This window comes from Amblyomma maculatum, chromosome 6 (assembly GCF_055883805.1).
Source record: "Amblyomma maculatum isolate TAMU_Amacu chromosome 6, ASM5588380v1, whole genome shotgun sequence".
Taxonomy (NCBI): Eukaryota; Metazoa; Arthropoda; class Arachnida; order Ixodida; family Ixodidae; genus Amblyomma; species Amblyomma maculatum.
The window spans coordinates 111,926,509-111,947,189 of NC_139349.1; the positions used below are offsets into that span (position 1 = coordinate 111,926,509).

The 20,681-nt window shown below is 49.9% G+C and overlaps 2 protein-coding genes across 3 annotated transcripts in view; one reads left to right on the plus strand and one right to left on the minus strand.

Moving 5' to 3' along the window:
* The window catches only part of LOC146186602 (uncharacterized), an 88,402-nt gene extending 73,787 nt beyond the window's left edge, over positions 1-14,615 (minus strand). Inside the window, exon 1 of the mRNA XM_084607326.1 lies at positions 14,113-14,615. The gene's annotated coding sequence lies outside the window, so the exon portion shown is untranslated. The remainder of the gene's footprint in view (positions 1-14,112) is intronic.
* A 411-nt stretch (positions 14,616-15,026) lies between these two features.
* The window catches only part of LOC146186603 (coronin-2B-like), a 214,930-nt gene continuing 209,275 nt past the window's right edge, over positions 15,027-20,681 (plus strand). For both annotated transcript variants that reach the window (XM_084607330.1, XM_084607329.1), the window contains exon 1: positions 15,027-15,282. Coding sequence is in view for 1 of the 2 variants with exons in the window: in XM_084607329.1 (XP_084463455.1) it covers positions 15,244-15,282 (39 nt within the window). In the remaining variant the exon portion in view is untranslated. The remainder of the gene's footprint in view (positions 15,283-20,681) is intronic.

The following is a 20,681-nucleotide window of genomic DNA, read 5'->3' on the forward strand; positions in this document are numbered from 1 at the left end:
AACTTTTCCCCGACTCCAACGCATTGCGTGAGTTGGAAAAGGAGCGTCGGCGCTTACAGATGAACAGCAGGACGAGTGACCAGCTTCGCGAGGGTTACTCAGCACCTGCGCGTCCTGTGTACAGAAACACGGCACCTAAGAACAAAAGCCGCGCCGGACTATTCTTGCCAATCCACGAAATTCGCAGGGTATGTACAGGAATTTTTTTTTTTTTCCCGCACTCTACAAAAATAAAAAAATTCCCGCGGAGTACGTGTTTTGTAGTTTTTTTGTGTGTGCAGTGGATCAGGAGACACCGCCAGTGAAGCCGATCCGCGAGAGAGAACTAATGTATCTGGGCCACACCGCTAAAACTCCCGACTTTGATAATTATAACAAGAAACAGCAGTTTCTATGGCGACTAGCCTGACCATATCCATGGGCGCCTTTCGTTTCTCCATCCCGTCTAAAAAACTAGCGCACACTAATGATTTCGACAGTGATTTGGCAAAACGATAGCAACGACTAAACAGAGGAGCCGACACAAAGGAATTCCTCCAAGGAATGAAGAAGGAAGGAAAGACTGGGGACTTCTCCTTTCCGAACTCCGGGCATTCTGCTCCAGTGGACGCGTTTCTCGCCCGCAGGCAGACGGTACCCGGCGTCACCGCCGAATGCACTCGGCAAAGCACTGCAGTCAGTCCCTCGCCCGATAGAGAGAGATGCTTCAGGCGTCACACAATCACCATCGCAGCACATAAACACAAGCATGCGCGCACACAGATGAGGGTCGCTCTCTCGCCAACTCATTAGTGTTTTTCGTCGCCGGCAGAAGGAATTGATTCTTCCCTTTGCTCTGTTTGCTTTTCGTTACTTCCCGTCTAGGGACATTATTCTTCCGCCCAGGTCGACAAGCAAACAGTGCGATGAGAAGAGAGGGAGGACACAGAGAGAAACGAAGTATTCGTCTCTCCTTTCTTCCTTCCCACAAAGGGCTCTCTCTTAAACCGCATTCCGAGCGCAGAGCTCCGTCGTCGACCACCGAGCGGACACCTTGCGGCAACTGGCCCACTTGGCACAGCCAGCAACACCATCCGGAGAAGTTAAAAAACAAGCAAGTCATGCACTAGTCGAGGACGGAGAAATGGCGCCGGCGGGGGGGTAGGGGTGAGGGGGTGAAGGTGGGGTGAGGAAGCGAGTGGAGGGAGGCGAAAAAGAACGGCCCGTTGTTGGGCGAAACAAATGCCTACTCCGAGGAAGAAGCGGTCCGCGGGAGGAGAGTGAAAAATAGTCCCGGGTGTCTCCCCGAGGAACTCCATAAATCGTGAACGCGCGCGCGCGCGCGCGGCTAGCCTTCCCCTTTTATCACTGTACCTTTTATGCTTTCTCGACCGCTGCCTCTCCTTTACCTCATCCCACACCCACCTCTCTCTCTCTCTCTCCCGCTCTCTGTGGCAGCTGCTGCAAGATTCCGAATCCAAGCACTGTGCTGTTTGTTCCTTGCTATCCGTTCAAAGCGACAGCGCGCGAAGAGCTCGAACGTTAGCGCCCCTCGATTCGACAGGGAAGGTGACAATCAATTGCTGAATAGTAGGATGCAATTAAAAAAAAAAAAAAGCAGCAGTACCTAATTTTGGGCATTGGCACGCGGCGTGTGTAGCACGCCGCTGGACGATAAACAGAATCAGTTTTAAAATTTTGACTGTACCAAATTAGCCAGGGACATCGAAATTGGAATCACCCTTAGCTACTATCGGTTATCCTCCCTTCGCATTACATGTCCTGTCCACGCCCATTTCTTTTTGATCTCGACCAGAATGTTATTAACTCGTTTGTTCCCTGACCCACCCTGCATGCTTTCTGTCTCACAAAGCTGCCCCCATTTTCCATTCCACAGCTCTCTTTTGTTCCTAGCTTAAGTATCGTTAGTCTTCACGTTTCTGCCTCATAGGTGAGTACCATTAAGATACAGCTGTTATATATTTTCCTCTTGATAGATACTGGTAAGCTGCTAGTCATGGCCTGTGAGCATTTGCCAAATATACGCCCCATCCCAATCCGATTTCCTTAGTTACTTCTCTTTCTTGGTCCATACCTGCGGCTACTACCTGTCCTAAGCAGATTCCCTTACCGCTTTCAGCGCCTCGCCACGTATTGTGAACGGCTGTTCCTTTCTGAGCCTGTCGAACATTACTTTAGACTTCTGCATCGTTAATCATTCTTTGCAATTCGTCCCCGAGTTACTTAGCAAGGCAATGCCATCAGCGAATCGCAGATTACTCAGGTATTCTCCATCAACCCTTATCCCCAACTCTTCCTATTCCCAGGTCTCTGAATACTTCCTTTACCAACGCATACTCTGTCGTATCAATCGCATTGATCTTCTATATATACTCTTTTTTCCTCCCATACATCAGTCCTTCCTGGTGGGCGCAAAGAGAACCCACCCACGATGATTCAGTAGACATGGGCGGCAGCTGCGTGCGAGGACAACCGATCGCGTCATTGGCCGGCGTCATCAGCGTTGTATATAGAAGCAAGACACTTCCAAACATGATGGCGCCGATCCTGATCCCCCCCCCCCTCCCCTCCCACTTACCTCCCATTTCGTCATCTTTCGTTTCTATTCCCTTCACTGGCCCTCTTTTTCTCTCTCTCTCTCTCTCTCTCTCTCTCTCTCTCTATCTACGAGACTACCAGCAAGAAGGACGTGTAGTACAGCACACCACCACCTCGGGTGGTGGGTGGGAGCGTGCGCGCGCGCGCGCGCCTAGCTCCCGGGGACAGGGGTCCAGCGCGAGGAGAGATTGAGCAGCTGCTGCTGCAGCAGCACGCGCACAGGGTCCGGGCAGCAGCAGCAATAGAGTCTCCCGCGGGGCGGTAAACAAAGTGGCGCTCTTCTGCTGATCGATTTCGACAAGGGCCGCAGCCAGCGGGCAGGCACCAGCAAGCAGCGCTTCTTCTTTTGGGAGTGGCACCACCACCACCGAGGGCATGCATGCGCGCCAGGCGACAGCGGCAGCAGCAGCGCGGGAATGGCATTCCTCGAGGCGCTCCCCTCCGCCTTCTCGGCTCGCATGCAGCAGCAGCCGCACCAGCAGAGCAACGGTAGTGGCCCCGGCGACGGCAGCGACCGCTTGCTGGCTGTGTTGAGACGCGAATACGGCGCACTTGTTTTTATTTCATTTTTACCTTCCGTTGTTGCTTGGAAGCGCATGGCAGGCGCACGAGCGGCAAGCACAAGGCACCGATGTTGTCGTCGCAGTGATCTCTTGAATTATCGGCATCAGTCCCTCTCCCGTACTGACAGAGTGGTCGTGCACCTCGGTTACGCGCACGTGTTTATATATACGCACTGGCTCACACGGAACCAATGCATTTGCGCAATTCGTTTGTGGGTCTTTCAACGCCGAAAAAGCAAGCAAACAAGCAAACAAAAGGGGTTTCGCGCATGATTTTCCTATGAAACATTTCTCGCTTTGGTGACAATCCCTTGAATCCGCCACTAGTTTACAATCCAGATGTACAATGCCGAGAAAGGTGACTAAAAAATCTACTCGATGCTTACGGCGCCTGGCTCTATTCGACCCAGCACACTGATCAATGGCTAATAGACAAGTTACTAAACGCAGAGTAACCTCGCGCCTACATCTCGATCCCCTGCATATGCAAAACGCAGGTCGTCATTCCAACACGCCTATTCAGGACCGTGACAACCACTGTTTCGTTGGGAGACGCCGCTTTGTTTTATTGCGAAAGCAATACTACTCTAGGTTTCGAGCCTTCAGCGTGGCGCGGCCGCACCCACGTGGCGCTGTGACGTCACACCCCACGTGACACTAGGATGAGAGTTGGGCTACGGGCCACCAACTCAAGCGATCGGCGTAGCGCGATCGCAGCCACGGCGCAGCGCGTGACGTCACACCCCACGTGACACAAAAGCGGTCGGCGTGGCGCGCAGAGGCGCAGCTGGTGCTCACGTGATACGTGACTCAAGGCACGTTGATACGGCTTGGTTAAAGCGGGGCTTTATATGTGGGCTGGCAGGAGCTGCCAACTTGGGTCTCTCGTTTCACATGGGACGGTTATGTCAGAATCAGCCTGTTAGGACCCTGGCATTCACGTTACCCCTATAGGCCACTAAGGCACGTTCATACGGGTTGCTTAAAGCGGGGCTTTATATGTGGGCTGAGGAAGAAGAAAAAGAGAAGAGAAGAAGAACGCTCGGTCACCAGCAGCTAATGTTTTCGCTCAATATTTGGTTAAGCAGCGTTGAACCCTTGTAATTTTTTTTTTTTTCTAAACGAGTGTGTGAACATCTTGCAATTGACACGAAACTGGCATACCTGATATGTCTTCTGTACCTAGCAGCAGCTGTTCTGGAGGATATATTTGCCAAGACAGCAAAACATTTCGGCGTCTCGAAGCGATACTTCGGCGTCGTTAATTTTACCTTGTGAAAAAATAAAAATAAAACATGATCTGTAGCTACCCTAAACGGTGAAGCTGAACTGTTCCTATACAAACATTAACGCACGCTTACTGCTTTTTTTTTTTTCCTTTTTACTCATCAACACGAAAGCCGTGTCCTGTGCAATTCACGTTATCTCAAAGACGGACTCCATTTTTCTGTAGAGTATACATACTATTACATTTACAACTACTATTACTATTACTAGAGCATCGGTAATTCTAACCAGTCTAATTCCAACTGTTTTATTGCTGCCAAACTAAGTGCATCCTAGGGCACCCTTGAATCCGCGCCCTGCAGAAATTAGGTTAACATATTTGGTTCACAGGAAGGGAAAGGTGCCGTATCTGTCAGTTTTGTTTCTGTGGGCACCTGAACCGCGCCGTAATGGAAGGCAGGAGTGAAAGTGTAAAGAGAAATGAGTGAAAGTGTAAAGAAAAAAGGAGCTTGGTAGATTGGTTTACAGGAAAGGAAAGGCCGCGGGCAGTATCCGTCACACTTCTCGGTGGATACCTGATCGGCTTCGTAAGGGAAGGGAGGAAAAGGTGAAGTGGAAAGTGAGAAAGAGGAGCCGTAGTGAAGGGCTACAGAGTAATTTCGACCACATGGGAATCTTTAATGTGCACTGACGTCGCACAGCATCCGTTTCGCCTCCATCGAAACGCAGCCACCGGCGGTCGGGTTCGAATCCGGGTACTCCGGTACAGTTCGAAAACACTTTCGGTGGTGCTCGAGTTGGGATCATGATCAACCTTAATGCGCCCGCTTCAGGACAAAGGGATGTTTCCCCCATCCCTCCAATAGGGAAACATCAATCAGGAGGGGTATCAGGAGGGAGACACTATCTTTCACCGACTGTACTGAAAGAGCTGGAGCTAAACGTTATTGCAGAATACCTTTGTGATCTACAATTCGCTGATGACACTGAACTGCTAAGTAACTCAGAGGACGGACTGTAAAGCGTGGCCGAGCAAAGCAGAACGGTGGGCGTCGTAATTATCGCGAACAACTTTAAACTAATGTTCAAGACCCGGAAGGACACAACAGCCCAACGTAGGCAATGAAGCAAGGGAAATTGTATGGAAATACACCTGCTCAGGGCAGGATGGCAAATTAAGACAACGAGAGTGAAATAACTACGCAAATAAGAACATTGCAGAGTGTTCTTAGCAGTGCACGCACTCGCGGGTCATGAATAGCAGCTTACTAGTGTCCGTCAAGAATAAAGTATATATACAGTTGTAACTTGGCAGTATTAACCTACACTGTTGGCAAAAATATTCCCAAATGGGAGTACATGGCTTGTCCTCTTTTCGCGCGCTCACAGGGATGCTTTAATTACTCCATATTTGAAGAAATATATTTACTCCACTATAAGAGCTATAGGGGAATTAAATTTTTACTACACACAAAGACAGAGCACCAATATGGTGTCATGTTTATACATCCTCATAGACTCATTCTTACAGCCAAGGCGGCCTGCAGTCGTTTTTCTATTTCTAATCGATTGGTTTCGTTTATGGAGTTTAACCAGAATCCTTCAGAACCACTCTGGTTCAACCTCCCAAAGAAATTCGGGCTATAGGGACGCCGTAGTAGAGGGCTCCAGTTAATTTCGACCACTTGGGGTTCTTTAATGTGCACTGACACCGCACAGTACGCGGGCGCCTTGCACTTCGCCTCCATCGAAACGCAGCAGCCGCGGTCGAGTTTGAACCCTGGTCCATCGGCTCAACATTCGAGCGCTCTTAACCACTCAGCCCCTGCGGCAGGGATCTCTAGTCAATTGCCGTTCGGGTAAGAAAATGATGACACTTTATTTTCCAGTTACAAACATGAAAAAAATAATTTCCCTTATTATTTCGTTGGTTTCAGTGATTGTTGTGCTCCCTAATATGAGTTACGATTACGTTAGCGTTCTGAAAACTTCCAGTACGCTCAAGATCACTGCCCATAAAGGGTGGCAAGTCTTGCTAGCAGAATGTCCCCATCGCCTTCAATTAAACCAAGCCACCTTTCCCCTTTGCTTTGCTAACAAAGCTTCATTCTTCTTTCATTATACGGTTGGCATGTCCCATTCGTTCCTCCGTACCACTCAATTTCTCATTAGCATCCCATTTATTTCAGCTATCGGTGTATAATCATTCGGCTACTTTAGCCATCTTATCTATATTGGTAATGGCATTGCCCTTCTTGGCTCTTCAAGCAAACATCTGATCACTGCTAATAACTATCTTCCTATTGATGGCTTTTAAGCTACCACCCTATAGAGTTTGTCTGATGCTCTTCATACCGCATTCCCCATTCGAATAATTACTATTAATCAGCTTTGACAGTTCTGCCGGTTATATTCCATCTACGGGGATAAAGGCTTCATGCTTTGGCATTTCTTAATCATTAAGTGCTTCAGATCTTGACAGAGCTTTCTCGTGTACTGTTTGGCCATACCACCTAATTCCCATTATGCAGTCTGTAATTGCAGTCATAATAGTATCATTCGTCTAATGAACTCCAAGATTATCGCACTTTGTTGAGCAAAATTTTTAATTATTCAATTTTTCTTATAGCCATTAACATTTTTTTTTTTTTTTGTACTTGTTCCACACTAGGTTCCCTCGCTCTCCATTGAGACCTATAGGCTATTTCGAGAGCTCACTGTTTTGTGGTCACTACATCGATTGATCTAGGCCTTCCAATCCTGCACGATGCCGCGGGACGAACGCGCAATACAGTCCACATTTTCATAGTGTCGCTACTCGGGCTTTTACGAGTCAAATTTCGATTTCCCCGCTTGCGGACGAAAGTATTCACGATTCGTAAGCTGTACTGCTCTGCGAATTCTGTTGATGGTGCCTCTCATTCAGAGAGCATTGAAGTCGCACCTTACTGATCGCCGATGCAATGTCTTCGTAGAACCTCTGAACCACCTCGTCATTATGACTGGATTTAGATGTCACAGGCATGTTCGAATACCAAAGGTTCCGACTGAAGAAAAGCTAAAAACGATGGATATACCATGAATCCTGGAGAACCTTCCCCGTATCACCAGAGTCTCACCAAGTACCCCATCGCAGATGTGTGCCATTTTCCATTTGGTGATAATAAAATCACCATGCCCCAGATATAGGTGTAGAAATATGTAACATTCTCTGTCCTCCTAGCTCAGCGACTCTATGCGACAGAATGCCACGCCAATGCCGCGCAGAAATGGCCCGATTCCGCGAAACTGCACGAGTTTCACCGCGGCACCTGGTACCGCATGGTATACTGTACCGATAATGTAGTCGTGACGTCATCAATGGCAATACGACGAAGCTCACCGACGAGATCGGTTTACGACGAAGCTCACCGACGAGATCGGTTTCGTATTACGTTCAACGTTCCAAAGCGACTCAGGCTAGGGGGACGGACTCTGGAAATTTCGACAGCCTGGGGGTTATTTTTAACATTCAGCACACGGGCGCCTTCTTTTCGTATCGATCAAAAAGCGGCCGCCGGCATTCGATCCTGTGTCCTTGAGCTCAGCAGTTGAGCGCCCTAAACACTGAGCCACCGCGGCGGGGCATTGCTTTGACAGCTGCTTAAATGACATCAAGGAAATGGAAGACAGCCCCTATCGATACGCTGTACAGCGTTCTTGTCAGAAAGAGACCACTGTCAACGAAAACGGCGCTTTTACGGGATGCAAAAGGTCACGCGGTAGACGCATGCATTGGCTCGGTCCGACCCGAAAACCCGTATCCGACCCTGTGAAGGCTCTGGCCGGGCCCGGACCAGGCTATATTCGTCTCGGGCCGGGCCAGACACATCGATCTCGAGTACCGCAACTTTTGCGAAAGCACAAATATGGCCATATAGTGCGCTATGCGTCTCGAATGCTATATATATACATAATATAATAACATATATAATTAAAGAAACCAACAGTCTGAGAGTCCAAGGTAAACATATGGAGATATTTTTTTTTTGTATCTTGTAGTTGATCATGACCAGAAATAATATAAATGCAAAAAGCGGAAGGAAGAACAACTCGCCGATGGTGGGAGTCGAACCCACGACCTTCGAATAACGCATTCAGAGCACTGGACACGTCGTGCATCCTCCCAAGCCGAGAGCGTCTGAGTTCGTACGCAACGTCGACCTGCCTGTCCACCACGCGCCCCCGCCGTTAACAGACGTTTCATTGTCAGCTTCGAGATTGGCGCCATGTCGCCTCTCGCGTCTCTTTTGTGGGTTGCTTCTGGCCTCGACATAGCCTCGTTGGAAGTGGGGCATAGCTCCTATAGTCCAAGCACCCACCTCGCTAAAGTCGCCCTTTGATTGCTCAGCCCAGACACTGCAGTTGCGGCGCCATAAAACGCACACGGTGAGCGAGACGAGCTCACCGAGCACTCGGCCTCAAAATTAACCCTTTGCTAGTAGTTAAATCTGCGCGCTTTTTCCTCTCGAGGAGCAAGGAAGCTACGTACAGGAAACTTGTTCTTGCTGAGAACGTATTAGTAATTCCAGCTACAAGGAAAAAAAAAAAAAAAAAACTTCAACGCTGCCGGATTCATGATGCGTATTCAGGTCGCGCCGGGCCGGGCTAAGGCTCTTTCAGTGTCGGGCCGGGCTCGGGCCTGTACGTCGGGTCCGGTCCGGGCTCGGGCTCAGAGTTTCGGCCCGTGCGCACCACTACGGGCGAGCGGGGAGGGGGGGGGGGATATTCCCGGTGCAGCAAAGACCCGTTTCGGGGTTCGATCCCCAAAGTCCCCGAGTACCTATACCGCTTTACCCAGGCCTCGTGCTCAGCTTCTCTGAGGTGTAACGAGTGGAAATTTGGGTTTTCGGCTTCACATCGGGTGCAGACCAATACACAGTAGCCACAGATTTCTTTGAGCAGCCCCCGAGTCATTAAATTCAAACCGTCATCGTCGTCGTTTCCGCGCATTTCGGCTCTGTGGGAGGGATCGAACCTTCCAAACTCGTGCGCAGCGTGCAGGAGAACGTTACGACGGCCACTGCGCGGAGTGCGGCCTGTGAACGGACTCGTACCCCAGACGGCGATCGCCTGTAGTGGGCTTTCCAAGGCACGCATCTAACACTCACGTTTTTTCCTCTTCAAGGCACGTCTTTTGTTTCAACCTACATCTGCTGCTCGCCAGGGGGGAAGGACCGTGAATCAATTGACGTTTTTTCCTCATTCCTTGAATATCAATGCGACCGTGACACGATATACAACAGCGTCGTGCAAGGAAGGAGGTGGGGAGAGGGGCTTTTTCGCCACCATCGTGACCATCGCTTTGAGCAGACTCTGTGACAGCTCTGACTCGAACAGCATCTTCCCATCCTGCGCCAAAGTGCGACAGGCACAAGCAATTCAACCAAAGCCAGCAGTTATCCACGAGAAAGGAGAATAATTTCGAAAGAAGCGGCTGACACCGACGACGAGAAGGAAAAAAAAAAAAAAAAAAAACCTAAAAGATTCGTTTTCTAGCAGAGCGGGACATTTTCCAGCGACTTCGGAGTTCGTTGGGAAGAGACCAGATAATTTTTTTTTTTGTTTGTTTCCGGCTTGCGTTTAGTATCCTGGCTGTATTGGTGACTAAAGAAATTATGGCCCAGCAGCCCTGCCGTTGCGCCGCCAGTCGCCGAAGCATATTTTACACACTTGGAACTCCAAACGATTTCAGTCGGTTCGGTGCTAGCAGCCTTTGATTCCCAAATATACAATGATATGCCGAAAGTAAATGTCAAACAAGTTGCAATGACTTTATTTTATCGGCTTACTTGTTAGATTCAACGAAGTATACGCGAGAAAAAGTTGTCTTGAAGGTATTGCTCTCGTACGCAACTACGCAGTGCTGCGCTAGGGCAAGTGATCTCCTTCGCTCACTCGAAATGGAGGCCTCTACTGCCTCCTCAAGGAGCTCTAACTTCCCGCGAAAAACAGGCTTTTGATCAAAGCAACAAATTGCGCGCTTTTCGATCAGGCAGGCGAACGACCAAGCACATATATATATGAGCACGCTCCAAATATACAAAACAATTCCTGGTGTCGAGCTTGCAATTAAAACGGTTTCCACTCAGTCATTTACAGTGAAGTTCTCTCGGAATCACACTGGTTGATGACTGGCCCGTTACCATGCGACTGTTGCGTAGCTATGCTGGACTTCATTAAGCTAATGACAGAATAGTGAACACGGGGCCTGGGGTGCCGTCCTTTGAGCCAATGACCAAGTGGAATTTACAAGAACAGATTATAGTTCCAGAAACATATGATAGTTTTAGAGGCCCGGTGAGAAGCAGCTGTGAAAGCGTCAACCCGCCAAAGTCCACCCCATGCGAGAGACGCCGAAGCAACACAATGTTTCTACCTTATCTTTTGTTAATAGTAACCTGAATAAAGCTGTGGGAACGCTTGCTCGCGCCAAGTGAACTACTCTCTCGCTGTTCTCAGAGCACGTCCTTCGCACAACCGAGAAAAAGTCCGTGACGTAACGTTTCAGGCAGGCGGACGGAACGCACGCAGTCGGTCGCGATGCATATATTCTGCCTGCAACCAAAATAAGAGGGTCAAAACGGGAAATAAAAAGGGAAAACTGGGAGAGAGGTGGGAAAGAAGAAAGTGAGTGCAAAAGCCAGCGTCAAATCGCTGCCGGAAAGGGGAGGCTGGGCCTGTCACTCCGGCGGAAGCCTTTTCGGCGCCCGCTCTATAAATCAGGAACCATTTGCAAACATGTTAGGTTAGGTTAGCGCCACGAAGGTTATACGCGCCGCAGCGGGCACGCCAGCGGCGGGAGAACCCGACCCGGCGCGCGTCGGAGCCCCTCGCGGCGGCGCCGTCTGCGACTCCGCCGCGATCCGCAATCGTGAGGGGAGGGTGGAGGACGCTGGTAATGATGGACCCGGCGTGACTCTCGGTCGAGGCGGCGGCGCCGGAGGACCCCGCTCGCTTCCCTTCCCTGCGCCGCCAAACCAACGCTCCATTGTGCCGCACCGTAGTCAGCGGGCAAGCCATGAAATACGATGCCCGCTCCGCCTGGGCCCGTCAAGTCCTCCGCGGTCGTGAGGGGACCGATCGTAATGAGCGCGTCGTGAGGGCCGTGATATTCCTCTCGCCTCCGCTCGAGCCACCCTGCATCGCTCCTTCGCTGCCTCCCCGCGTTCCACACAGCCTCGCGCTCGCTCCCTAGGCGCGATCGCGACTGATCGCCTCAGCTATGCGTGTGTGCGAACAACAAACGCACTCGAAATATACGCCACAGCAACGTGTCCTGTAACAATTTCCTCCAGGCCGAACGAAAACGGTTGCGCAACAATCGTACCTGTTGTAGCATCTCCGCCGCGAGGCACACCACGGTCATTTCAGAGCAACGGGAAAAATATCGACGAAACGTTTCAGTGAAAAGGTTGGTGCACCAAGTGCCCGTGGCAACTTTAAACGCAACGCTGGATGAAAGGGTCTCCTCCTATCCATATCATGCGCAAGGGCCCTCCTTGGGTCAGCTCAAACGCGCACCCTGCAGAAAGCCTGCTCGGTGTTCCAAGGTGGCAGCGCAGGCATCACACAGGCATGCGCGACGCTGGGAAGAATGAAGGTCCTGTACAGGCCTGGAAATAAAAGTTCCTCATAACGCCTCTGCTAGCCATTGGAATAGTTTTTTTTCTTTCTTGACTTCATACTGCTGTCGATCATTGCCTCGAATGTCCGGAAAGAAAGGCTTGGTGACTGGTTACTAAAGCCAGCTTTGGAAGCGTTCAAGAAAACCTGGGCATTTGGCAAGGGTAGACGCAGGCAAAATGAACACGACGGCTGCTGCATTAACTTTTTTTTCTTTTTGCCATTCTGTTAAAAGACCCATAAAAAAACTACCGCTTATTGACGTTCTATTTCAGCTACTGCAGGTACCTTATCAACAACGGTGATTCAAGCCACATATACAGCTCATGTTGGCGAAGCCTGAAGCGCTAAAAGCTCAGGGACTCGAAAGTACTTTTTGATCGATCGAATATTTAGGAGAATCCGCCAAGGTGGAGTAGATTTGTAATAATGGAGTAATTACTCAGTGACATCCACCCAAACTCAGCCATACGGCTACAAAAGAAAGCTATACAGCTTTCTCAGAAACTTCGCAGTTAAAGAAAAATTTGTCCTGGTCCGAGGACGCTTCGCCAACATGAGCAAACTCCACCAACTAGCCCAAGAAACAGCCTTACACATTATCACTATGCGGCTTGACAGCAAAACAGACCTGCAAACCTAAGTTACAGCGCTTTGATTTCAAGAATTAAGCGCGGACTTCTGATGCACGTGGCACGACTGTCGGCCTACCAACTTGACGCAGCTAGGCCACAGATTACAGAATTTAACTCCTCTACGTTCTCTGGAGTATGTCCTGATTTCCCAGAAACCAACAGGAGAGAATTGTAGGTGGTTCTGCTTTGGTTGGGGCGCAGCTCACTGGCGCGTACGCAGGACCGTTCAGTTATACATGGATCCCAGTAAAAAATATGCATTAATACAACCCCATTTCCTAGATCGACTAAAAATGTTGTCATTTCCAAGTGGTTACACAACCGAGAACCCGGAACCGATCGTAGTCTGGGTAATGAAATTATGACGTTACGCGCGACGGTGTTGAGAAATGTGGTGGTACTTCAGTGGGTAGGATTTTTAAAAATGTTTTTCCTGGAACACTTAGCAAAAAAGCTGCATGAAAGTACGCAAAATTGAAACGGTTGGTTTTGGTTTGTAAGGTTTAACTCCCAAAGCGACTCAGGCTATGAGAGACGCCGTAGTGGAGGACTCCGGAAATTGCGACCACCTGGGGTTCTTTAACGTGCACTGACATCGCACAGCACACGGACGCCTTGCTTTTTCGCCTTCATCGAAAAGCAGCCGCCGAGGCCGGGATTCGAACCCGCACTCTTGGGAACAGAAATTTGGAACGGGGTCGACGGCATCTTTTGTCAAGACTTTACATGCTGAATACATAAGCAGTTGGTAAGCACCACGGTCAGTGATTGTGAACTTGAGTCTTGAGTATATATCTCTCCGTCACAAATCCACAAAAACGCGCCCTGTAGCCCTGGGTCTCAACACCATGTCGGAGTCATCAACCACACAAACTGCTATACCTTGCTGCGACAACAGCTAAAGTTCATCTCAGGATACGCTTTGAAAGGCGCACCGAATGCGTCCACCCTTCAAGGCACACGTCTATGACCCATGCAACAAGTGTCAAAAGGCGAACCGGCAAAGCCCCCGAGCGAAAAACCGCGCGATTCACCGCGCCTGGTGGCAAAAATGGGCACTACGGTGAACCTCGCAGCGATGAATGCTCTTTTGCTTGCGCCGGTGGTGCGTTCTCGATAACGCTTTACGCTAAGTTTAAAAGGTTCGTTCACAAGTCCAGATCAAAAAACCAACAACTCGGACCCACACGGCAGACACGCAGGTTCATGAGGGACAGCTCTCCATCGTCTTGCGCAATCACAGAACGAAGCAGGCGTGCTTCAGTAGTAAACACTGCAGCATATGCCGTGGATGTGAGAGGTTGATCCCGCGAGAAGCTTCTTCTCTCGAAAGAAAAGGCATTGTATGCGCGTTACGTTACCATTCGGAGCGGCGTTTTCATTCAATGCGGCGAGAACTGAGCACTCCCGCATGACATACATACCTGTTATCATGGAATGCCGTCCAATCAAGAGTTGCTTTCGGGACGCTTGCGGAGTGAAACGGACTTCCGCCTCCCGGAATGCACGGCACGCACACTGCACTCTTGAGCGACGCGAAATCACTCCAACACCGCAAGTTCACGCCGGTGATCCGGTAGAATGAAACGGCGAAACGACACAGCGGCGGTGAACACTCGAGAGCGGACGCTCTTTTCCTCTATGCACGAAGCAGGGCCAAGCGGGCGGCCCTGCCTGCCTGAAGTTCACTGCCGCCACGCAAGTTGCTCTCCGCTGCACTGAACGAGTTGGCTTCGGCCGGTCAACTTGACCACTGGCGACGTCCGCTTGCTTGCGATGGGTCGATGGGTGCGTTCATGCTGGTAATCCAGGGCTCTAGGCGCTTGTCTTTTGCCGCGCTACAGGTTCTGGCGATACTTGCGTAACCATGATCGAACACTTCGCCCGAATTGTTCAAAATTCCTACGCGGGACCATAGTAACCCATATGTCCGCCAGGCGGTGAGGAATTCGATAGCACAAAAGTTCATAGCAGCAAGCGGTGTGGTGGCGCCATCTACTGATAAATCGTTGAGACAATTTTTATCAAATTTTTTAGAGCACACCGCATTTTAATCCCATAAAAACAACTGTGTTAATAAAAATTTACCACTTAAATTAGTAAAATTTTGGCAACTAAGTAGTTTTAAAGAAAAAAAAACAATGTATTAAGTTTTGGTTTCGGTATTTAAAAGTTACATTTGTGCAGTTTGCTTATTATTGTAAATCTTTTAACTACTACAAAAAAAGTGCAATACTTAATGCTAAATATCAGAACACAAAACGTTTGACATAAAATTTTGCCACGTTACAGCTTCTTTTGTATGCCGCCAGGTGGCCCCGTCTCTCAAAGCAGACACCACACCCGCTAGCAGAAGTTGTTTGAGCTGTTTGAGTGCACTTTGTGTCGTTTGTGTAACCCGGTGCCAGGAAAACTCGGAGAACGCGTGCGGCTATCGCAGGCTTGTTGAAGAAGTTAGGAAGTTCGCCTCGTCAACTTTTCGCTGTGAATTCTTCTCTCGATCGTTCATAGAAGCCTTCTCCACTCGTGAACAAGTTGGATTTGCCCTCGGCATTATGATTGACATCACATCGCTTGGAAAACCCATTGGAAAGGTAGGCACGTTTCTCACGGCCATTTAATAAGCAAAAGTTCTGCTGATTTTCTTGCAACCTCCGCGTCTTTAGTCTGCCTCCCTTTTCCGCGTACCATCTGCGTAATAGCGACCGTAATTAATCGAAGCACTTGGAAACAGACTGACAGCGCTAGCGCGGACAGCGTGATACCAGACCATCGCGATCCGCGTGTTTTGCGGTCGAATAATTAATCTCAGGCATGCTTTTGAGTGCACAAGTGAATTGAAGTATATAGCACGGCGGAGACACACACAATTGTCTTTTTTTTTTTCTTTTTTCTTTTTTTTATCGGTTTCAGTAACAGCGGCTCATTCTTACAGAGCAGGTGTAGCACGAGCGTGGAGTTCTCCGAACGAAAACCAAGAACTACAGCTTCACAATCGCTTCAGTTTCGCGTCAGTTTCAGCATTACAGTCGTTTACGAGAGAGAGTCTCTAAAGTCACTTGGGGGGTAGAGTTTTATGCGCGAGGTTGCATCACGAAGTTAGCAGGGCAGCCACCGTCGAAGTTTCGATGCGGAATGCCTTTAGGAGCTCCGTTTCTTGTCGCTTCTCCGGCACAATCTGCACCCACAGTACGGCCGCCGCTCTCTGTTGCGTTTCGTCTCTCACGACTTCCTGCGGCTGTCTGTGCGCCTCGAGTCGATGGCAATGAACCCCGCGACCGCCTCCTGACAAAAGAGGAGCAACTCTCGCACCGAGCCTCGCGGGCGCAACGGTCCGTGCTTCTCCGCGTCTGCAGAAGAGAGCGTGAAAAAACTACTCGCGCACGGCTTTTGCTGCGCGCCGGCGGCAGGTGCTGCCTGCTTTGAAATAGTAAATTCAGGCTGCTGACTGGCACCCGGGCTCTTGCCTGGGGACTGCATCTGCGACAAATCGCACTTCTGCATATTGTCGTTTCTTTGTATATCTGCTACATCGCAGACTCATCGAGTAACAAATAAATGTATTTGCATTTTTTTTTTATGTATTTGTGCCGAATCGCTAGTTGGTTCTGAACAAAGTGAAAAAGAAAGAATGGTTTCCAGGAAAGGCGCAATAACTAGTATATCATTTCTCGGTGGGCGCCGTAAGGTAAGCGGGGGGAGTGAAAGACGTAAGAGGAAAAGAAGCGTTGTTAGTGAACTCCGGATAACTTCGACCACTCAGGGATGCTTAACGTGCACTGGTATATCGCACGCAACGGGGTTATGTAACCTCCCTGATCACGCAGTACTACGATGGAGGCCTTCTGTCTGTAGTACTCTGACGAAGGAGGAGACATGGAGAAAGGAAAGGCACTGTATAGTTGTGTCATTTGGGGGGAACTCGCTTGCCTCTCCGACCTCGTTTCAACGAAAAGTGGCTGTGGGAGCTCGAAGAAACAAAATGAAAAAAAAAAAAAAATCAAATCTTGCCTGCCTAATTTTAAGGGGGGCTTTCGTGCACACACATTACGATAGCTACATTACAGACGATACGACACGAAAGTGGGCACTGAAAAGAGTAATGCGGTTGAGGGAAGGGAGGGGGTGCGAAGATGACATCTTTGTAATGCCAAATTTATAAGGCGGAAAATCATCGATGCCGAAATGTGAGCATAAGAAAAAAAAAAGACATTACAAAATATATACATTTTTGTCTCATTTTTGTGCAAGAACTGCGAGGTGCCACACCACATTTCGTTCTGCGAAAATATGCATGATGAAAATTTTGAAGTTCTCTACATCCTTGCATAAATTGGTCCGTTTGAGTGGATCCGCACGGCGTACAAACTAACGGGGGCGCGCACCTGTCCTTGGCATGGTCGCGTGAGAGCCGTGATGTGACCATTGTTGTGAAGTTGCCGGAGGTTGCGCGCTCTCTCCTCGCCGCCGTCTCAGCGCTGGTTGCGGATCTGACCGGCGCGCGCGCGTTCCTCGATCCCCATGGCAGCGGGAGCAGCGCGAGTTCTTGGCTTTCTTTTCCTTCGACCCGGAGCGCCGGCTCTGGCGGGGACCACGCCCAGAAACTTGGCCCGTCGACGGCGGGCCTCGGTCAGCCGAACGAACCGAATGATCCGCGCGCGGAGAGCACTGCGCGAGCGCGGGTATTTCTTGTTTTTCCGCTTGCATAGTAATGGGGTGCGCTTCAAGAAGGAATATGGCGGTATCAAAATTTGGTTTGCTAAATTGAGCACGGGAACTGCGCCTGTATAATGCAGCGATTCTATACCCAATCTGAAGCCTCTCCCCCCATCTTTTTTTTTCTTTTTTTTTTTCGCATTTCCCTATTGGTTCTGTACGCAGGTTATGGCCCGGATGTGGGGATCGGCACACGCAATCCCAAAATAAGTGAAATTAGGTGGAACGATTATAGCTTCGTGCAATGAATGCGATAGGATAGCAGTGATTATACAACCACGGTTGATCTTAATTTCGGAGTGGTATGGATTCTTGAAAAGCTTCTAGCTGGAATGTATTACGAGGGTTAGGACCAGTTGGTTACGTTTGCGTATGAAGTGTACGCGCTTTCCAGTTGACGTTGTGGGCAGTCTTCGCCGCCATGTCTTCATCGTGGCTACCGTTCCGCCAGTAAAGACCTGAAATTGGGAACCTTTTCGAATGTTCACTCCGAGGCCTGCGCCGTAGAAACCTCGTGAGCGTTCGTGTTTGATACATATCGGCGCATTGCTTTCCAGCATGCAAGGTTCGGGACCACAACGTCATCGGTGACGAGAGGGGGGGTATCAATCGGTGAAGTAGTCAGAAACGGTGGAGCATGGTGTAAGGCAGAAAGTTGCGTGCGCCCTGCGCAGGTTCATCTCCTAACTCGACGGAATTTGTAGAAGCGTGCCGAATTGAGCACCATAAGACCCCCTTACCAGATAGTTAGAGCCAGTGTGAAAGAATAATCGGGTGCTTTCACTCCAGTGTTCGTATATCCGGCTTGGAGTGCTGACTCGGCGGCGACCCGACTTCACTTTTAAGCCCAGCTCTGTTGTCGCGGACCTCCCTCTCCTCCGCTTTATCAGCAGTATCTGATGTCCTGATTCGCAAATCTAATTCACCTGCGAGTTGTCTGTCGTTATCGGCGGCTGGTTGTGAGGCGCCGACCAATCACCAATCGATTTGGCAGTCCGTGCACCATGCACTGTTCGCGCCAGAAATGCACGGCAACGTAAATGCGAGTCATTCGCGAGTCTATCAAGCCCTCCTCTTGGCACAGTTACTAACTTCAAATAGCACGAGGCTCGTCATGCACACTGTTGAGCTGCTCAAAAACGCATAGAGTGTTGTGTCGAGAAGAACCCGGACGAGAAGGCTGCCATGTGCGGCAGGAGCCTCTGCCGCAGGTAATTTCCTGCAGCAGGAGGTCTGCTTCGCTGTCGGTCGACACGGAGGCATTACGTTACGTCGCTCCGTGCGGGCTTTCTCCAAGGCCGCTGCTGTCGCGCGGCGCATACATCCGCGCACGCAACCGACGCGCGCGGATTGTCTGTCCGGGAGGACCGTTTTCTTTTCCGTGATTGTCCTCGCGTGATCATCGACGCGTACAGGCTACGGAAATGCGCCCGGTGGCAGCTTTCCAATGCGACTGCCCTGTCAGGCGAGCAATGCGTTCGTTGCGCGAAAAGTGGGCTTCGTCTTCGCGGGTAATTATGCGCGCATCGCCTGTATAACCGAGAGATGGAAAGAGAGAAATGCGTTCGAACTTCTTTGGGAAGCCGTGTTCGGCGCACGCTTGCTTCATGAGGAGACAGCACGTCTCGTAGCACGGCTTCTAACTGCGCAGTTGCTCCAGGCACCTTTTGTCCGGGAGCATATTTGTATGGCGATACGTGCGGGTGTTAATTGCTGTCCTCTCTGGACCAAGGTCAGTGATGCGGCGTCCAGTTTTGGTTCGTGTTTTGGCTGCTACCTTCCGACGGACGGCGTCCAACCGTGTGAGAGGGGTGTTGCCAATATGCATGCGGAGTAGTCTATGGGACACGCGTTGTAAGCTATGCCGTGTATAGAACTCTGAGGACAAAGGAGATCTGCCTGTACCGATAGTGAACGGCGTTAATTGTGGTCACACTGAAACTAGTACTTTCATTAGCCAGAAAACGACGCAGAATTCGTGCAGTTGTTGTTGCCATTGCTTCCTGATTTCTCAGGCACTGCTGTATGCTGCAATGCTGTTATTTACGCAGGAATCCCATGGAGGCTGGGCTTGTCGCTATTCACAAAAAAAAAAAAAAAAAAAAAAAAAAAAAACGGTCACAGAATCTTTTTTGGTGTACACATCACGGGTCAGGAAAATATTTATATGCAATTTTCTCAGCTCAGAATGCCCATTTGGTTGCCGGGCAAGCCACAGCATAGCCAGAACGGCTCTAGGCGCTGATATATTTTTAGTGAGGGACAAATAAAATGTATTGATGTGAATTGAAATAGCATCTCGTAACCGTTATCTGGAAACAACGCCTAAGATATTGCGCGAGAAATGAGCTGGGGTCATACTGCAGCTCCCAGACATGCTCTTCGCTAACTCAGAGCACGGCAAGCACTATTTTGCCTTTTTTTTTTTTAATTTTCCTAGGACCTTTGGTTTCCAGAAAGCAAAAAGCCCTCGTATATTACGTCACAAAACAGACCGAGATTCTTGCGATTCGGCCGTGCTTCATACTCGAATCGCTAAGGCCAACCTTCTTAATGGACGACGCCGTCGTGACCGGCGCATATATACATCGCTCTGCTTTCGACTTCGAGAAGCAGCGCGCGGGCCAACCTTCGCACGCCTTTGTGCTAGACATTGGCGGTTCGTGATGTACTACATGCATGCATCATTTCATCTCTTACGTGATCCCGCTTGTGCTGCTGAGCGGCCGTCTGCTCATCCGTTGTGGAGATCACACGGTCGAGGCCGCCTGTGGTTGTTGCGAGCCGTCTGCATGCCTACGCCATTACGCTGCTGTTCAGTGCCAAGAAAGCCGGTCGGGCAACACTGCATAAAACGAGCCTAGTTTGTGCGACTATAGCGCGATGTTGAACCTATACGCTGGCTTCGAGAAACGTGAAACGAGAATTTCCTTTCGTCTTGTCCTATTTTTCGAAGTTATATCGCAGTTCTAAACACCGTGCCCATCGTGCAGCCTCTCGGAGGTTAGCCTTCTCGTGTCTCCGTTTGCTGTTTGAACAGAGCCGTAAACGAGGTCCCGAGTGTATCGTACACAACCGTTCGATAATGCATCTGACCCCATTAAACTTGAGGTTCGTGCGCGCAGGCACTTTGTGCAATTACCTTATTCGTACGCGCTGTCGTTGTCGTCACCTCGCGCGGACATACCGGCGGAACTGTGCCCCCTAGTCAAATAGTTCAACGACAGTCTCGTTACTTGGCTGCAGGCTGTTCGGCATGCCGACGGCCGGGGAGTAG